Here is a 20,292-nt window from a genome sequence, read left to right as displayed (position 1 = left end):
CCCTTCGACTGGCGTTGCCAACGTCGCAAGGATCTGATCACTAGTCTCCTTGGAGTTGTAGTGGACGAGGAAGTGCTCCAGGAAGAATGGAACAACGGAGAAGGAGTATTCACCCACTCCACTCATTGACCTGATGGCTCAAATGGGGTCGATGGTGAAGAGTTCCCGCTCGACATCGGTGACCATGGTGATCAGGGAGTGGCATAGGGCCTCTTCTGCTTTGCTGATGGCTGGGGTACACTAAATGATGTAGTAGGGTGACCAGGCAGTAGTGGGTCGTGCTCCCCGTTAGTGGAGTCATTCTCTGGCTTGGGCGAGTCAGGCAGAGTGTTGTCCGTTGGGCTTCCTAGCCTCCTTGACGTGTGGATGAGCTGGCAGTATCCAGTGTTCGCCACCCCAGCCTGGCCCTGTGCCGTGGCGTGGTGTTTCAGTGAGCGGCGACGTAGGTAGTCCCTAGCAATGTGGCAAAATCCATTGTCGGAACGGCAGTGAAGAGGGCGTCAACAATCTTCTTGGAGAACAAGAGGTAGTTGAGGCAGTGGTCTTTGAGTTCCTTGGGGATTCCTCGCTGCCAGTGAGCCTTGCTTCCCTAGGGTGGCTGCTCTTACCACCATGACCCCTTAGATCAAGATAGGACCTCCCGCCAGCCCTGCTCATCCGGGGGGGAGATTCAACGATGGTGGCACGGTGGCACCTGGTCTCCTAGCCACTAGTGTGCCGGTCAGTGCTCCTCTAGGACGTGGTCCCCTAGGCATTAGTGTGTCGGTAGGCAGCCGCCACCGCTGGAGTCCATGACGATGCGCTCACCTAGCTAGACGACGATGGGTGGGTATGCAACCCCCATCGCTGGTGCCGGAGCTAGTGTGCTCGGCCGCATGCTATGGAGCGCCATGGTGCTACTTCCTCCTCCGCCTGTGTCTCTTTCTCCACGCACCTGCCTCCATGTGGTTCGCTTCTGAGGTCTCCGTTGCAGCTTGGCCGCGACACACCGGCCGTGCAGGTGGCCTCGTGGGTCGGGGAACTCCGGTGGACTACCTCGGCAAAGGAGGGCTGGGGAGGCGAACTGTTGTCGAAGTCGGAATCAGAGTTTAGGGTTTGACCGTTCGTCTTATTTAGAAATTTTATGTAAATTATAGAATAAATAAATCATTAGTAAAGTATTTCTAATAATAAAATAGGTCTTAACAAAATATATAATATTTATATAAAAATTTAAATAAGACGAATAATAAAATAAGATGTGTAAAATTCTAAAATGATATTCCTTTTGGACGGAGGGAGTACAATGTAGTTAATTGTTTGTAGAGTGAGACCCGTGGCGGTGGGCATGCCTCGAATCGGTTGTACTGTGCTTAATGATTATGCACATTGTTTGTTGAAATAAAGAGAGGAAACTTCTTTCTCTAACTATTTACCTGCACAAGGACCGGTGTCTGGTGGGATATATATATATATATATATATATATATATATATATATATTTGTCTATAATTTGCGAGACGAGTTTTTTAAACCTAGTTAGTTTATTATTAGATAATAATTATTAAATATAAATAAAAATGTTATGTCGCCAAAGCCAAAAATTTTGATGAACTAAATAAAGCCTAAGGTAGGCATGCAGGCCGGCCACACAGGTGATGGATGGATCGTCTTGGCTAGCTACTGGTTTGCAAGCAGAGCTAGCTAGTGATGTGCACGTGCATGTACATACATGGCAGTGGTCAAAGAGGACGACGGACTGGTCAGTGGTGAAGTGGTGAGGGTGGGGGTGGGCAGGCCATGCAAGCCTGCAGTCTGAGTTTGTTGTGCAAGAGGAAAGATTTTCACTGCTCACCTTTGACAAACGAGAGATGGGGATACCGAGGAAGCTATTTCGGGTTGTCCTCCGACTTCGGACAGTAGCTCGATCATCTAGCTCACATGTACATGCACGATCGACATGATGTTGATGTAGTCGTCGTCCATCATCACGTACGCACACAACAGTGAAAATGCAACTGATGGCTTGCTACATGCATGCATGAATGCACCATCGTCTACAGTGGCGTCGATATCGTCGTCTCTCTGCTGCTGCTGCTGCTGCTGCTGGCCCGGCCCGGCGGGGACTCCCTCGCACACTCCATATTTTTCTGTCTGTGCATGCGTGTGTGTTACGAGAGGGAGAGAGAGATCGCCCAGAGCCCAGTCAATCAAGTCAAACGCGCGCCATGCATGATAGCATGCACAGCTGTTCAGTAGACAGAGAGATGGCCGGCCGGGGCGTTGACAGAGACAGATCGATCGAGAGTACGTCCTGAGTCGCCGTGCATGCAGTGGATTGGATCGATCGATCTGCATGATAAATGACGACGACGACGATCGATCTATCTATCCGATCCATGACCGGCGCGGCGGGAGAGAGCGGCAGCACTCACTACTGCACTAGCTAGCTAGTGATGGAGGTAGCGGCCGGCCGGGATATCATATCCCTCGATGGGTGTACAAATAGCTAGCTCTAGCCACCAACACCGTTTCGTTCCGCTCTCACTACGCACCTGCAGCAATCTCGCCCACTAATATTACCACCTAGCTAGCTCACTCCACACCTACACCTTAATTATATAGCATACCATCTCTTTATACCGGCCGGCCGGCCGGCCTTTTGGTGGTTACATTACACTGCAAGCAAGAGAAGTAGCAGATCGAGATAGATAGATCTAGCAGTAGCCGCAGCTAGCTAGCATGGATGAGAGGGAGGAGAGCAGCAAGAAGCAGCTGCAGCAGGGCGCATCAAGCAGCAGCAGACAGCAGCAGCAGCAGGCGCCGGCAGCATCGTCGTCATGGAGCTACAGCAGCTGCAGCTTCTTCACTTGGCCACCGCGATCCTACCCCTGCAGCTTCTGCAAGAGGGAGTTCAGGTCCGCGCAGGCACTCGGGGGACACATGAATGTCCACAGGAGGGACAGGGCAAGGCTCAGGCACGGCGGCTCACCTCCTCCTGCTCCTCCTCCACCGCCGGCGATGATGATGATGACGACGATTCCCAACCTCAACTATCCGCCACCACATCAGTGCCATCTCCATCGCCCCAGCAGCAGCAAGAAGCTGCTGCTTGATCGTGATGGTGACAATAAGCGCCCGTCGACGTCGTCCATGGAGCTGGAGCTGGGGGTTGGAGTACTGGTGTGCAGCAACTGCAACACTGCGGCTGCAGCCACTTCTACTACCCCTACTGCGCATGCTCCAGCAGGTGGTGGCCCAGAGGATGCTGACGGCGATGATCTCGACCTTGAGCTCAGGCTGGGTGTCTCTTCTTCATCCTTCCATCGTCACACCCACACGTATAAGGCCGGCCGGTGCATGATATGTAACCCATGATGTATATGCTCTGTCTGTGCGTGCAATGCATGCATGGATCGGAAATCAAGCCATCCATAAATTAAATCATCCCAGCTGAGCCGGCCTATAGCTAGCTAGCTATGTGTAAGTTGAAGTTGTGCTACTACAAGATAGAGATGAAGACACCACTACACCAGTCTATCTCTATTAGTTCGTTCTCTACCTAGTAGTAATAGTAGCAGTAGCAGTAGATGATGGGTGCCTAGGAATCAATTATCCATATTCTCTTTCATTAAGTTACATAGCTAGTCGCTTGATCGATGTCCTAACTTTATTATTAGGAAACTAAAATGTTGCGTGGCTTGGCTTCACATCTCTATCTTCTCTATGTATATCTGTTATTATTTATACATAAACTAGTTGAATTCTCCATGTGTTGCGATGGAAATTTTAGGATAAGTAATTTATGAGAATGAAAAATTATTAGAGAGGATGCGATGCATGTTTTAGGATTATTTATGGGTGATATGATGAAATATGAACGTGTGTGTTATATTCTATAGTATTGAGTCTATTTTTGCCCCCCCCCCCACACACACACAAAAAAAAAACACTTGTGGTAGTCTACTTTCAACCAGCAACTATAAAACCAGATATATTTAGCACCTCAGCTATTAATAAACCATTTACAATTGTCAAAGTACATTATTTAGAAGACCGTGCTAGGTTAGAAAAAACGTCTTATAATAAACTGGACCGGAGGGATATAGGAGTATGTGTATATGACATCAGGTGTTTAATTTGAGCAATAGAACTTCAATAGAACCATCTGCAATTTTTATATTAAGTATGTAGCAAGGTTACTGTAGACCACCAACATGATAGATTTACAGAGCCATTTAACGATAAAAACTAATTAGCTAGTCAGCATAAGAGTTGAGCTGATTTTTTTTTCATTTTTCTTGGATAAACTAGGAATGTCCAGTTGGCTCTCAACGCTACAAAATAGACAATTATTGTCGGTTTGTAAGCGATAAGCCTATCTACAAAATAGACAATTATTGTCGGTTCGTAAGCGATAAGCCTATCACAGCTAAATTTTAAAAATAACAGTTGAATTTTAAAAATAATAAGTAGTGATGGATAATTATCATTGTCGGTTGGTAATACGAGCAGTGATAGTTGTATTATATATCAAACGGCAGTGATTCTTGTTCTGAACCCAATTTTGTTTCAGCGTGTTTACCGCACTTCCATTTCACATCCATTCCCTCTCTCACCCTCGCTTGTGAGGCTGGTCTCCATCTTCTAGTTGCTATCCTTTCCCTCTTTATGTGATGAACTGATCTGGTGATGTGTTCAATTTTCCCCTCTCTCTGCCGGGCATAGACGGCGGCCCTACATTGGTGCAGTGACCTTGACAATATGGGGTGCGAGGCGCGAGCAGTGGATCTAGCGTGTCAAGTGTTTTCTCCTTTTTTTTTGTTTTATGAAAATGGACGACACTGCCGGGTGAGAAACCAACAGTGGCAGAGATATATAGAGAGAGATGTTGTTGGGTTGCCTGTAGAGAGATATGTTGCATGAGATAAAAATAATAATACAAGGTTATGAGCATTTTTTTGTTTTGTACAAGTATACTCTTAAAGTTCTTGTTTATCTTATTATGTCTTAAACTTCTTTAAAATGCATTAATATCATTTGATGTGTACTAATTATATACTAATAACATCTTTAGATGAGTGAGTACATGCAACCACAATCAGTAGGAACTTGCATCAGGTGAGTCTGACTGGGACATATACATCCAACTAATTACATCATTTATCTTTGTTTGGTTTCCCGCAAAAAATCTTATGCAGGCTTGCACAATGCTCAAAACAAAATCCAATGTAGCCTTAGCTAGTATGCTGATTTGTCCGATTAGATAATACAGTTTCGACGTCCGATCCCTTTACCTCTGTTGTAAACATGAGGCCTCTACTGAAACAAGGAGGTTACTAAATAGTAAATACAACAAAATTTAAATGATCAAACATAGTGTTACTTATAAATATGGCTTATTTGTGTAGTACAAGCAAACACCAAGACAGTGCATATATTTATGTTGTCTTAATTCTGGTTGCATAAGGTCTAATACGGGTTAAGACCATTGTAGATAACTAATCAGATTTTATGTGTATTTAATTATGTAATCTAAAAGAAGGTAACGGATCGTGTGCAAACCAAGCTTCCCGTGTAAACATGTAAACTAGCGACGTGGGCTCTAGGATCGTGATCTGATGGCTGCTGAGAGAGGTGGGAAATATTTGTACTTAAACGCCCGTAGCATCCCACCGTTTCGTTGTTTTTTTCACGTGACCCCCTCCTCCGTTTGGCCGTCAGCACGCCGTCACGCCGTCTGGATCGCGGGCCGCGCAACGGTTCGACGTACGCCTGGATCGCCGCCCTACATCGCGCGACCGATCGGAGCCTGGATCGCCGCCCTACATTGCCTGTACTGACCACCTCATTCCGGCCAGGAAGTTTGGCCAACAGACACTTCTCAAGGGAATGAATTGTTTCGAACTAATTTATTTAGGATATAATCAAGCGAGTCGTTCTGAATACGAGATAGTTTCAGAGTTTGATCAGACGGCGACTGCATGGATAAACTTCAACCTGATGGAGGTCAATGCAAATAGATTGACTGAGATCAATCATAACTAGATAGACACTTGATGCAGCAAATTTCATTGATATGTAGATGACGATAACAAATTGATTACTGCACATTCTTGTCTACTGCATGTTCTCGACTCCAGTTAACCTTGTCTACTGCATGCTCTCTTTCAGAGTTTCAAATTCTAAAAGGACAACAGCTTCTTCTAGATATTAAGAGTAGCACGGCGAGTCGAGGAGGCAGCTGCTACGGGCTCATCGGCGCACGGCGCGAGTCGAGGAGGCGGCGCGCGGCGGCGATCCAGGCGGTGTCCGCGATCCAGGCGGCGGCGATCCTCGCGTGGGCGCGATCCAGGCGGTGTCCGCGATCCAGGCGGCGGCGATCCTCGCGTGGGCGCGATCCAGGCGGTGTCCGCGATCCAGGCGGCGGCCCTCGCGATCGTGACGGACCTCACCACGACGTGCTGACGGCCAAACGGAGGAGTGTGTCACGTGAAAAAAACAACGAAACGGTGGGATGCTGCGGGCGTTTAAGTGCAAATATTTCCCACCTCTCTCAGCAACCATCAGATCACGATCCTAGAGCTCACGTCGCTAGTTTACATGTTTACACGGAAAGCTTGGTTTGCACACGATCCGTTGCCCTAAAAGAAATACTCCCTACATATCCGTTTTACCGGATGTTCTGGAGCGAAGTCCGGTTGCGGCTCGACGTTCTGGTTCACGAGGGTGGTTTTTGACCTGAGTACCCCTCGCCTAGGATTTGCGCCGCTCGTTCGCATTCGAAGCCGCCTGTTCGCATTGCCATGCATTAATCGCCCGCACCTCGATTGAAGATAGCCAAGACGCCAACGCTGCTCCGCTCGTAACGCCTCTCGCACGCGCTCGCTCGCCGCACTCGCCCTCGCCTCACGCTCGCTCGCCACAGGATGGACGCCGCTCGTCGCCCGCGGCTCGCCTCGCATCCCGCACTCGCCGTCACCGTAGTCCGGTTGCGTCTCGCGCTCGCCATCGCCGCAGCCTCGCCATTCCATGGAGATGGATATGGTGTCGTCGCCGCTGGTGGTCATCAAGCCGGAGTAAGAGGCGCTCGCCGCCGAGGACGTCGAGGCGGACTTGCAGGAGCCGGATGAGGTGGTGCCGGAGTCGCAGATGCCGCCGGACTCCATCATGCCGTCGTTGCCGGACTCCGTCGACATGGTGCCGGACTCCGTCGAGGTGGTGCCGGACTCCGTGGAATATCAAATCCACCTAGCCTAGCGGCCGCACAAATATTCAGGGTCATCCAATTTAAAATGAGAGAGTGCATTATCTTGTTGGATGAATATTGGTGTACTCACATATTCTCTTGGCCATTTGGATCTAATGGCCGGCAAAACTTGGTTGATCATGAAATCCCTAATCACATCTCTAGTAATTGATGTAATGGGCTTCATAACCATGTCTCCACGAACACGCGGCCGGTCCTCCCATTACTTCTCATAGCTGGTTCAAAATGAATAAGTGGAAAACATCCAATCTTACCATCAAAAGTACAACCCCCATCCCTAAACCTTGGTCGAGCACAAACACACAAAAAGATGAGTCTAGGGATGTAGTTCTTGTTCTTACAAGTCCGATTGGGTACATCTTCTTTAGGTAGCAAATAGTATCAATACCTATTTTTGATTTTCTTCAACAACAAGACCCAAAAGACAACCCTTTCTACAAATTGGTCTCGATGACGGAGAATACCCAAATTTAGGTTATACCCTCTCATGACACCCAAAATGGGTCTTCCATATAGGTACTCTATGGAAGGCTATAGGTATTATATTGGACACCCATTTTAGAGATAGCCTGAGTCCTCCAAATCAAGGTACGCCTTCCACCATGGGAGCGCCGTCATTGCAAGATCCTCTTTGTCACAATCGCAAGGTATGCAACTCAACGGCAGCCACTTTGTGTCTTTAGCTAGGAATGTTATGGACTCTTCTGAGATATCACTCCTTGGTGATTTTGTTGGACATGCAGATGTCCACCATTGCCAGCCTTGCCTTAAGGATAGGTTCCATTGGCTCCAACGCAGCCATAGCGTTCACTATTCTTCACCTTCTAGTACTGTGGATGCTGGTGTTACTCCTTTCAGGAGTAGAAGCAGCAGCACATGGAGCACCAGCGCACACAAGAACCATCAAAGGTTTCCTGTTGGATTCTTTGCTACACAAAGATATCAACGCTGATAATTCTTAGGACCTTCTGACTGCTTGGCTACACGATTTGTTGTAAAATCAGTAATCACAAACTACTTCATATTGTAACTAAGCATAATAAGCCGCGATAGGGTAGGGCTGATAATTCTCCCCCATTCTTTGTTCTATATATGTGTTGAAAATGGAACAAATTGCTGGAGTACATTCATTCCCACTTTGTCTACTCTGTTATGTATAATGATCAATTATGTGTTGTGGTTGACCAGTTAATACCAACTGATTATGATGTCATACTCGGCTACTTGCAATTGACTATCAATGAAGTTTTCAAGTTGGTTTGCATGTTGTAACTCAGGTTGTTTGGATGTCCTTAAGCTTTTTTTGGTGAACTTGCTATATGTACATGTAGTGTATAAGTAAACCATGAATCTATAGATTCTACCAATTGGCTATGTGATTTTGGTTGTGGCAGGATCATCTTACAACTCGCCAGTCGCAACCCTATTTATTGCCTGCTGCTTACTTTTGAGCTTGTGAGTTACTCTTTTCTATTGCTTATGAATATATTGATTGAGGTTTTCCATGACATTATGAACATGTGTGCCACAATTTGATCGATATGATTTCCACACAAATATATGAAAAATGCAGAATAATTCCTTATTAATTACTGGCGAGCGAAGATATGCGTGGCCGGATGCATAGAGATAGATAGATAGATAGATTGTCGACGTATTATTGATGGATGGACGAAAGCGAGCGAGCGAGCGAGATCAGTTGGTCTGAGTCTGAGGCGGCGGCGGCTCGTCGTGGTGGTGGTCACCATTATTATTGCCATCCTTGTCTGCTTTCTGCTGCTCCTGCTGTTTCTTCTTGAAAAGCTTGCTATCCAGGTGCTGCTTGAATGTGCGCGGCGTGAACCTGGCGGGGTGGTCTGGCGTGACGAGCTCCGGCAGCGGGCGCAGCACAACGGCGTCCGGTGGCGGCTCGGCGAAGACGACCCAGGAGATGCGCACGGCCTCCCGGTTGACGAGGCCGCGGTGGAGGACGCTGGTGTAGCGGCCGTTGCTGAGGATCTCGAGGGCGTCGCCCACGTGCACGATGATGGTGCCCGGCTCGTCGCGCGCCGTGACCCAGCGGCCGCCGTGGAGCACCTGGAGGCCCGGGACGCCGTTGTGGAGGATGAAGGAGAGGGCGCTGACGTCTGTGTGGGTCTCGACGCCGACGGCCAGCTCCGGCTGCGGGCACCTCGGGTAGTAGTTGATCTTGAACTGGAGGAGGAGGTCGAGGTCCTGCTGCTGCTGCTGCTGCTGTTCCGCTGCTGCCTCTGCTGCTGCTTGGGAGCGGGTGATGAGCGCCTTCTCTAACGCGTCGCCGCGTTCTGGGCCGAGGAGCCCCATGGAGAGGATGGCAAGCAGCGTAGTGGTCAGCTCCCGTGTTCGGCGTCCGAAGTCGCGGGTGGCCGGGACGTAGTCGGGCGGGTGCGCGGGCCAGAGCGCGTGGTCGGCCAGCCCGTCGGGTTGCAGCAGGTGGAAGAGGTAGTCCTCCCACTCCCGCTGCCCGCTGGCGTTGGTGGCGAGGCGGCTACCGTAGCCCTGCAGGCGGCCGGCGGCGGGGTCGTTGGCGTAGGCCTCCTTTTCCTGGATGGGGAGGGCGAAGAAGGCGGCTCCCGCGGCGCGCAGGCGGTCCATGAGCTCGGCGGGGATGCCGTGGCCGGCGATGTGCATCACGCCCCAGTCCACGGCGGCGGCGCGCACGGCCTCCACGCACGCGTCCCGCTGCTGCTGGCTGCTGCTGCTGCTGGCGTCCAGGAAGGGGGAGATGTCGACGACGGGGATCCTCGGCGCGGTGTGGTCGTTGGCATGGGTGCGCGCCAGGTCGAAGGCGTCCCCGAGGCCCGCTCGCTCGTCGGCGGGGCGGACGTACTCGAGCGGGATGGAGGAGAGGCCGCTAAGAGCCTCCACGCGCGCCATCTTCTAGTAGTCTACTAATTCACTATCGCCGCGACTTTGGATCGATGAAAGATGGATGCCCGGTACCATGCATGCATCTCTGCTTGCTTCACTCGATCTTGTCATTTATATATATATAGATATAGATATAATGTGCATCGCGTGCTTTCCTTGCATGCGTGTTGTTGGTTGTTACCTGCAATTCTTCTGCATGCAAACTAACTGACGAGAGACTTGACTGGTAGCTAGGTGGGTGGTTGCGTTGCAACTAGCTAGACACGGACGGACGGGGTTTCTAGTGTTTGGTGGTTGCCTCGCCCTCGCCGCGCGCGCCTGCTCAACTCTCCTGCCAATTGGGAGCCAGCTACCACCGGACACACGTGCCAATCCGACGGTCCGGGACGGCCTGCCCCGTTACGACGTTGTGTTGTCAAAGTCTTGCCTAGCTTTAGTCCGGGTGTTAATGTCAACTAAACATCTACATACTAGAAGATTCAAACAACTCAAAACTGGCAACCATAACATAGAACATAATTTTCAAGATTTTTTGAAACTGTTTTCATTTTTTTCCTTAAGTAAAACAAAATTTTAATCTATACTTTTAGGATCAGTCCGATGTTCTTCTAGCGGCTGCAGCAGCAGCATAATAGTAAACTAACACACACACACACACACACCAGCAACTAAGAAAAAAGATAGCCGGTCAGGCTGGATATTTGGCACCATGTACTACATGAGATCGCTTACGAGACAAGACTAATACACTTGCCCTAAACAACCATTCAGAAAGTTGTTTCTTTTTGTGGATATTTTAATTTTTAAGAAGGGAGTTCTTTCCTTAGCGAGCAACACAACATTTTCTATACTGCCAGGAGTAGTTACTCTCGTCTTCAATAAATCATGTTACGTATATGTTCATACTAATTTATTAGTTTGAGTATGTTTATATACTCAATTTAAGATACTTCAAACCTTCATACGTGACTTTTTTTCAAAAGAGACCATACTTCTTAATATATTACTAAAATACCATTGCAGTACTATATAAAATATAGTATAACCATATACTTTATATATACTTGTATACTTGAAATACATACTACCCTAAATAATTTAGTATGATCATATACTACGTCTACATATACTTCGTTTAGAAGCCCCTAAAAATAATAAAATGGGGGAGGTGGCACTAGTAAAAAAATCTTTTAGGAGATGTTTTAAAAACCCCCTTGGTGGCGGTTGGGCCAGCAGCCCGCCTTAGTTAATCGTGATCGGGCTGCTGGCCCAGCAACCGTCTCGGTTAATAGGTTAACCAAGGTGGGCATTGTAATGTAACCGTCTCGATTAATCGAATATTAACCGAGCTGGTTATCCTAACGTAACTGCCTTAGTTAATACATTAATTGAGGCAGATATTGTAAAACAACCGCCTCGGTTAATCGATATTAACCGAGAAGGTTACGTTACAATGCCAGCCTCGGTTAATGGTTATAACAAAAATTAATTTATAACTTTTTCATATGAATTCGGATGAAGACAAACTTTATATCAAAAAATTGTAGCCCTCGATGAGATCTACAACATTGTAGTTCAAAAGTTTTTGAATTGAAATTGTTTAGGTTCCAAAAATATTGTTTTAAGTGTGCAGAATTTGAAATTTAAAATTTAAAATTATTAAAAGATCTCAAATGTTGACATGGTCTATATGAAAAGTTATAGTTCTCAACAGAATCTACAAATTTTTGAAAAGTTTTAAATTTGAACAAGTTTAGAGTTTCAAATATGTGTTCGAAGGTTATAGAATTTGAAATTTAAAAATTTGAATTCCTAAATGATCTCCAATGTTCACATAATTAATACCAAAATTCTAGTGGCCCACCTGATCTACATGTTTGATATTGATAAGTTTTTTATTTAAAGTCACCTGGAGTCTCAAATATGTGTTTGAAATTTACATGTTTTAAGGCTCAATTTTTTGAAGTTTTTTAAACCTCTGATGGAGATACATTATATGCCAAAGTTGTAGTACTCGACAAGATTTAAAACTTTATAGTTAAAAGTTTTTCCATTTGAGTTCATATACTAGCCAAAATATCCAATGTAAGATTACAAAATATTGATACAAATAGATAGTTTTTTTTGCCAAAGAAATAGATAGTGTATTATATGTGTACTTAAATAATTATAAGGTGTAGTGGTAGAAGGTGATAGTGTTTAGCAAGAGGTTTTGGGTTTGACTTTTAAAAGTTGCAAATTTTTTATTTTCTGGATTTTTTTTCAAACATTAATTGAGGCGGGTATTTTAAGACAACCGCCTCAGTTAATGCCCCCTTTTTGCTTGCCTCCGTCAGTTTTTGTTTTTGTGTAGTAGTGTGGGGAGACCAGGGGGTGGAACTAGCTATTTATTTGGAAAGAGATTATGTAAGCAGAGCTAGTAGGAACTGGTTAGCCGAGCAAGAAAAAATAAATATTTTTTATTAGCATACATATATACTCGTTGACATGTATATAACTTGCTTGTGGAATATTATAGTATATACACTACCTGGTGAGGACGTGATATCTTTGGACATGACTATTGATTATAAGGTGAGCTTATTTCCATATTTGCATAGTGATTTTTGGTATAATTCACTTGGTTCCACATGTACATATCATTATTTGATTATCGGTACAAATATGTCTCAAAGTGCAAGTGTATCAAAGTTGAACTTTCGGTTCGTCGGTAGCCCAACCGTGCTTTATTCGGAAAGCCATAACTCATCCATTTGGAGTGTGATCGAGCTTAACGAGCACTCGATGGAAAGCTTGTTTGATAAGCTTTCAACTATATCTGGTCCACCTCCATATTATGTCGGCAAGGTCTTCAAATCATCATGATATTCTATTGTTGTTTCTGCCAGGAGCTATATTATCATATGAGCTTGTTTTTCATCCTTGGGACACTGGCCCAAGTGGAAGCATGCCCTAAGGAGAAGAAGAACCCACCAAGAGAGCCCTTGGAAATCCTCATCCTTGGCCACCACCTTAGGAGGTCAGCAAGGTCGTCTAAGCCAAGTCAAAGGCCTAATCCATATCAAGTTCGAGTCTATCTCGGGCTCTAAGAGCAGTCTATAGTAAAACAGACATCCAGAAAACTCCATTTTTGATGATCCACATATGGATGGAAATCTAATTTCATAAGATAACCAATGGCTTTGATTTTAGGCCTAAATTCCATCAGAGTCAATGGGAATCATTGAAACAAGTTGACATCCAGGGCGTTGTGTCATTGTCTTTTGGACTGTTGGGCCTTGTAACGTGTTGGGACACCTTATGGATGTGAAGAGGGATCTTTGGACGTCGCTTAGGCTATATAATCAGTAGCCGCTACATATGTTAGGGTTTGGATTTTGCTTTAGATCAATTTGTCTTTGAACAGTCGCCGTTATCGGTTTGCGAGACCCCCAACTCAGTGCTTAATCATATATCCACAATTATCACTTCAATTGAGTTGCATTTATTTTGTTCTTGCTTGTGTTCTTCAATTTATAGCATGGATTACCTTCATGGTGAGGTCAACCAAAATATGACATGGTTGATAACCAGAGGAGACGTGGTGCTAAGGTTGCTGGGTTCGAGTCTTTGTGGTCTGAAGACGAATCGGTGTCTCGCTCTTCGACCAAATCATTGTTTATCTTGAATCTAATAGAAGATTAGAAACCCGTCCCCATCACTACCATATCTCATAAGACAGAAAACTAAGGTACCTAGATAAAAATGAGATACATACATACTTGGATTATACTAGTATTGCTTGCAATGATTGGCGATGTTAATCACCAACTACGGTCGCTATAGGCTAGGCTAGGTATTGGGCCGTGTCATTAGTCATGGATGCAAGTGATCTTAAAAGTTCAAGATGTCACAACTGAACTAGAGGTGTGCCAAAGAATAGTTGACTTGCACAAGGTAAAGAAGAAAGGAAGAGGTCACCGTAGCTCATCTTTTCACTTCACAAGGCGCTTTGTGTTGTTTGTTTTGGAGAGAGAGAGATGTTTCTGGTTGTAAGAATGAGGCAAAGCAAGAGATCGGTGCTTAGACCTTCTACAGGAGTGATGCTCAAAAGAGAAGAGAGTGTTTGGGCATCACTCCCAATACTGTAACAAGTGGTATTTGTTTTCATTGAGGCTCAAAATAATTATTCACTGTAGCACTTGTCTGAACGGTTACAAAGCCATTGGCCACACCACACAGACCTTCACAAGGGCGTTGGCCACACACGCACACAAACCTTCACAAGGGACTACGGCCGTATTAGTATAGTATTAGTATTATTACTAGTAGGTGAAAAATAAGATACATACATACATACTTGGATTATACTAGTATTAACTGCAATGATTGGCGATGTTAATTAGGGACTACGGCCGCTATAGGCAGGCTAGGTAGGTAGGACCGTGTCATTTATTAGTCATGGATGACAACGGATTGCGCACTGCACCGTATGTACCATCATCACTATTGATGAATGAAGATGAAGATATACGATGGATCTTCATTGGACGTTGGTGGCGCACTGGGACTGGGACTGGGACTGGGAGGGGAAGGATGCCCCCTGCTGCTGCAGCTGCCCCTGTCCTGGTGGGAGTGGGATCGCCGACGCTTGCAGCAGAACGGCGGCGATGCAGTCCACGGTGAGGCCGTGCGTGGCGGACACCCAGGCGGCCACCTTCCAGCGGAGCTGCCCCTGAATGCGCACCCTGAGCAGGGCACGGTCAGGCGGCGACGGCGACGTCGACGTCCAGGTCCAGGCAGAGCTGGACGTGAGCATGGCCGACAGAACCACGTCGCCCTCCGGCTGCTCTAAGGGCGTGGGCATCAAAGGCGCAGCGCCGCTGAGGGGCACGCCGGCGTAGGAGGCGGTGGCCTGGAGCTGGTCGTAGAGGGCGGTGGCGTGGGCGTTGGGGTTGTGAGCGGTGAGCGCGGCGTCGACGGTGATGATAGGAGCGGCGGAGGCGTTGGATACCGTGGCGGTGGCGGCGAGCAGGGAGAAGCTGGGGCTGGAAGGACGGAGGGTGAGCCACAGGATGAGCGCCAGCGACAGGAGCGACGCCGCGGTGGAGGAGACGGCGATGATTGCCCGACGACGACGTCGGTTGCCGTGGTGGTGGTGATGGTGGTGCTTGTGCGGCCGGGAGGAGGACCTGGAACAGTCCCTTGGGGAATCCTCAGGATCACCCGTGATCAGAGACATCTCCCTAGTTGAGTTTTAGTTTTGGCTGCTGCGCATGCATCATATAATGCTGCACATCGATGGTGATGCGATTCAGGACCAGGAGATGCTAAAAATAAATAAAGTTGTAAAAAAAAAGTTGGCCGAGACGTGGATCGGAGATAAAAGAAGGATGAATGAATGAACGACACTTGTGCATGGCGTAAAGCAGAAGCACAATTCAGGGCAGGCTCCATACATCCAAAAATCATGGCCAATCACTCTTCCACCCATTGGATTCGCATTGAGAAGTGTGCAAACACACATCTCAAAGCAGATTCGCATTGAGATGTGTGTTTGCACACTTCTCAAAGCGAATCTAATGGGTAGGAGAGTGAGGGCACATGCCCTCAAGGACAAAGAAAACTTTACGGTCAAGCACAATTAATGCAGGGCAGGCTCCGCTCCATACATCCAAAAATCAACATATATATATATATATAGACAAGTAATTAGACTTGCCACACGTCGAACTATCTGCAGCAAGTATTTGCAAACCGGAAGGACGATGAAGCATCGATCGGCTAACAACAGAGCTGAAACTGCAAATCATCATACGATCACATCCCTGTCTTCCTTTCCCAAAAGCCCCTGCAGCTGCAGGATTCCATTTCCATGGGTGTGCTGTGGTGAATCATGATTCTTGCCATGCCAGACAAGAGACAATATCATAAAGGCAAAGCAATACTCCTACAACGCAAGAAAGAAAAAGGTAGTGGATCGATTGGAATCCACCCGGAACATTCACACAACTTCCCATCTACACTACTGTATTATTGATTTCCTCGTTGCTGGATTCTATCTATAGGTAAAACTAAAAAAATATGTTTCTCAAAGAATATGCTGCTCTACCATGTCAGTTCAGTTGAAAATATGCTGCATCGCGTTGGCAGGCAGAGATGAGCCAAGGTCCTCTCATCTTCTTTGCCAAACGAAAAAGGATGGCAGCATTATTGACGCTTTGCACTTTTCACCAGCTCTGAAGACTGGGAGACGAGATGGTACATGCTTCTCGGCAAACAACTCCCGAGTTACCTAAACCACCATAAATAACACCATCCATCACAATCAATCTCACTCACTGACCCTGCCTGCGCATCGACAACCACCTTCTCTCCAAGCATACAAATGCACCAGAATAGCGTTTGCATACAGTACGCAAAAACAAGCACCACCGTCAGCATCAAACCTCATCACGATACAACATCACAGGGAGGCTAGCACACAAGCATTCTATAATTCAGCACAAGACACGGGTACAAGAAATTGTCCGCATCTGTGAATTGAGAATCGTGAGTAAATATTTCCTCTGGCAAGTTCAAGTTCGAAAGCAACTTTCTGCATACATCCCCATCGAGCCATTTGGTGTTTTTTTCATCACATGCTCAACGCATCTCTAGATGCACAAAAAAGAAAAACAAAGTTCACTCATGTTCTTCATCACAAGCTAAACGCACCCCAACATGCACAAAAGGAAAACACCTGTTCACTGTCCAACGGGCACCCCCAGATGCACAAAAAGAAAACACCTGTTCACTGTCCAACGGGCCTTTGCTTGCTTCTCACAAAATCTGACTGCCACACAACAATCACTGGGACCCACTGAACTTGGCCATCATCTTTGTGATGATAGGGCCCACCTTGGGATTCGCTTGGTGCTTAGCAAAGTTGGCAGGATTGTTCATCACTGGAATCAGGCATTAAAACAATGGGTCACTTCATCAATACATGTATACACTAATTCTATAATATAGACAAGTAAAACAGGCATTTGAAATGATGCAGCTCTGTCCTTAACATACTCGGTCCAATCACTGTCACTGAATCTATACGCAAATTCCATAACCAAGAAAAACAGGTAACAAAGCACAGCTTAACATCCTAACATAAAATCACTGAATCTGCATGTAAATTCTATAACCAAGAAAAACAGGTTGCACAGCGCAGCTTCCTGTCTTAACATGTGTGGAAAAGCTATGTTAACTATATCTACCTGTGCTTGAATGGGACTGTTATAGTTCATGGATCATTCAAACCAGAAACCACCATGGACTGTCAAGAATTACCATTGATTGCACACGCACGTTGCTGTCGCTAACAAGCACTGTTTACAAGTAGACTCTTCTTAAGTCACAATCAAACCATTTTAATCACAATAACAACAATCCTCACAAGCTTTATTCATTCTAATACCTAAATATTTAGTATATATAACATTAAGTTTAAGGGAACCAAATAACAAACAAGAACCTCTGTAGCACTGCACCAGAATTAACGAAGACATTATTCAGATACCACAGCAAATTGGAAGCCAAACTTGAAAGTAAACTAGCATCACAAGATTTGTGTGAGAAACCAGAAATATACCATCTTGTAGCGCCGCCATGACCTCTGGGTCACTGAATGCTGCCATCAGGTCAGGGTCCTGGTAAACAAAGAAAGCAGATCATTGTACAAAAGGTGAGACTCATGTGTATCAACAGCTGATAAACAATGAACATAACCAAGGAAGGTAGCAAACCGTTAATCACTTACATTCAGGATTTTACTCATATCAACATTTCCAGGCATGCCACCCCCAGGGAAACCTCCAGGCATGCCACTCCCAGGGAAACCCCCACCAGGCATCCCTCCAGGGAAACCCCCACCGGACATCCCTCCAGGGAAACCTCCACTGGGCATCCCTCCAGGGAAACCTCCACCGGGCATCCCTCCAGGGAAACCTCCACCGGGCATCCCTCCAGGGAAACCTCTGGGAGATGCACCTCCTGATGAGCGACTTGACGATTGCTCCTTCCTCTTGGCCTTGTCATAAGCAGCCTGGTAAAATAAAACACAAGGCATTTGGTTCAGATGTAACAGTAAGAAGCATCCTCCAGAGATCTGCCTTAGTGTGAATTACCTGTGCCTCTGCACGTCGACGAAGCCGATCACGCTCTGCTCTCTTTTCCTCCCTCTCTTTTCTCAGCCTCTCGTACTTCCTGCGATGTTCCACTATCTTGTGAGCATTAGGCTCCACCTGCAAGATTACCGAAAACAGGATAATGAGAGTAGTTATTACCGAATACAGGATAATGAGCTAATAAACTTGCCATGCAAATTATAAAGCTAGTTCTCAAGAAATTCACCTTCTTGAGCACAGCACTGATCTCCTCATCATAATCCATGTTAGATGCTGTGTGCAGATCACGAGCGGCTTCCTCCCATTTGCCAAGCATGGCATATGCCATTCCACGAGTTTTATAGCCTTTTGCAGAGTCTGGGTTGATCTGGAGGGCAGAAACAAACAGAATGACAGGTTAGGTGCATCATGTCCAGCATTTGAGGTCTCAAGTATGCCTCTTGGCATCTTCTAAGAATGTGTAACATACTAACATAACATTTTGCTTAAGGAAAATGCAAGAAATACAAGATGACACAAAGGTATCACCTCTAGAGCAGCATTGGCATCACGAATGGCAGCAGTTGGTTTCTTCATTTTTATAAACACAGATGCTGTATAAACACAAGAATTCCCCAACATGATTAGTATCTGCGACAAGCGATTCACCATGCATAGGTGGTGGCATTTGATATGTAGTGGCTGCCGCTTACCTCTAGTACCATACATGATTGCTGAGAGTGGATTCAGCACAATTGCGTTGGTAAGGTGTTCAATAGCATCTTCGAGTTTTCCTGAGATAACAAGACCAACAATGACACGGATTGAAGAATCGTACATGATCGAGATGGCTAAGCCAAGGGCCAGAAGAGGATCAATTGCAGAGAGAGGGGGAGGAAGGAGAGTACCTTCAGACATTGCTTCCATAGCCTTGCCTTTTGCTTCTTGAGAGGCATCACGATTTTCCTCAGTCACCTCCACCGAAGGATCACCCATCTGCCATGGCAAAAACAGACTTAGCAGCACATCTCCCTTGTCGCTATGATCCCCGCAGAAGGGAAAGGTAACATGTTGGTGGCAAGAGAATGGAGCAGAGGCTACCTTCTGTGGTGGGTCATCATGGTCAGACTGTACAATGTCTCCTTCAAGCTCAAGATCAGACTCAACAATCTCCTCATCGAGCTCGTCTGGCTCAGGAGTGGGATCCCTCATATCCAGATCGCCGTCATCATCATCATCATCAATGTCGTCCATGGAAGATCTCTGCAGCGCATAATTGCATATGAACAGACAAGGACTCAAGAAAGGACCTTGGATGGGCAGCACACGACAAGGAAGCCACAAGTGTGGTGCGAATGCTGCGGAGTGGGAAAAGCAATTCAGTAATTTTTTTCCCTCTGCGCCCTAGTAATTGCACTTGAAATGCCATAAATCTATCTCTCTCTCTCTCTCTCTCGCTCAGCAATTCAGTAATTTTTTTTCCCTCTGCGCCCTAGTAATTGCACTTGAAATGCCATAAATCTCTCTCTCTCTAACGAACGAAGGATCGGAGCAGGGACTTAGTCTCTACGCGGGGTCGATAGAGGAGAAGATGGATGGGTAATGTTACCTTGGGCTTCTCGAAGGAGGCGGCAGCGGCGGGTGGAATTTTGGCACCCAGACTGGAAAAAAGGTCCTCCGATCAGAAGGAATGAAGGATGATGGGGGCGAATCGAAAGAAATAGCGAGGAGGGAGGGGAGATGGACCTCTGGAGGTAATCCCGGAAGAAGGCGAGGCTGGGGTCGGCGAGGAGGGAAGGGTCCTTCTTGCACGCCTCGACGAAGTCGCGAAGCTCGCGGAGCTTGGAGGCATCCATGGTCTTGGTTCCTTCCCTTCGCTAGGGTTTAGCTAGGGTCGTCTTCCTTCCTTGTGCTTTTTGATGGAGCGGAGGCTAGCTCAGAGAGGGGAAGGGGAGGTGAACAAGTCACGTGATCGATCGGGCCCACCGTCAGTGAGCGGCACACCAGCATGGGCTCCTCATAGTATGGATGGGC

At 46.6% G+C, this 20,292-nt stretch overlaps 4 protein-coding genes across 4 annotated transcripts; 1 reads left to right on the top strand and 3 right to left on the bottom strand.

The window, feature by feature from the left end:
• On the top strand, nucleotides 2,722-3,357 carry LOC8074151 (zinc finger protein 2). The gene is made up of 2 exons (XM_021458766.1): nucleotides 2,722-2,957; nucleotides 3,072-3,357. Exons 1-2 carry the CDS (start codon nucleotides 2,722-2,724, stop codon nucleotides 3,355-3,357), a joined length of 522 nt encoding a protein of 173 aa, XP_021314441.1.
• On the bottom strand, nucleotides 8,773-10,238 carry LOC8074150 (leucoanthocyanidin dioxygenase). The gene has a single exon (XM_002451291.2). It carries the CDS (start codon nucleotides 10,142-10,144, stop codon nucleotides 8,945-8,947), a length of 1,200 nt encoding a protein of 399 aa, XP_002451336.1. The 5' UTR covers nucleotides 10,145-10,238; the 3' UTR covers nucleotides 8,773-8,944.
• On the bottom strand, nucleotides 14,264-15,406 carry LOC8066465. The gene has a single exon (XM_002451290.2). It carries the CDS (start codon nucleotides 15,357-15,359, stop codon nucleotides 14,661-14,663), a length of 699 nt encoding a protein of 232 aa, XP_002451335.2. The 5' UTR covers nucleotides 15,360-15,406; the 3' UTR covers nucleotides 14,264-14,660.
• Nucleotides 16,617-20,198, bottom strand: LOC110434441 (FAM10 family protein At4g22670). The gene is made up of 11 exons (XM_021458483.1): nucleotides 20,005-20,198; nucleotides 19,868-19,919; nucleotides 19,360-19,521; nucleotides 19,167-19,254; nucleotides 18,972-19,052; nucleotides 18,808-18,872; nucleotides 18,506-18,646; nucleotides 18,280-18,396; nucleotides 17,913-18,197; nucleotides 17,745-17,802; nucleotides 16,617-17,064 (listed from the first exon to the last, which is right to left on the bottom strand). The coding sequence occupies exons 1-11, from the start codon at nucleotides 20,112-20,114 to the stop codon at nucleotides 16,967-16,969; spliced, it is 1,257 nt and encodes a 418-aa protein (XP_021314158.1). The 5' UTR covers nucleotides 20,115-20,198; the 3' UTR covers nucleotides 16,617-16,966.

Source organism: Sorghum bicolor, chromosome 4, assembly GCF_000003195.3.
Source record: "Sorghum bicolor cultivar BTx623 chromosome 4, Sorghum_bicolor_NCBIv3, whole genome shotgun sequence".
NCBI classification, from domain to species: domain Eukaryota; kingdom Viridiplantae; phylum Streptophyta; class Magnoliopsida; order Poales; family Poaceae; genus Sorghum; species Sorghum bicolor.
The sequence above is the reverse complement of the archived record's forward strand: the minus strand, read 5'-3'. Positions and strand labels throughout refer to the sequence as shown.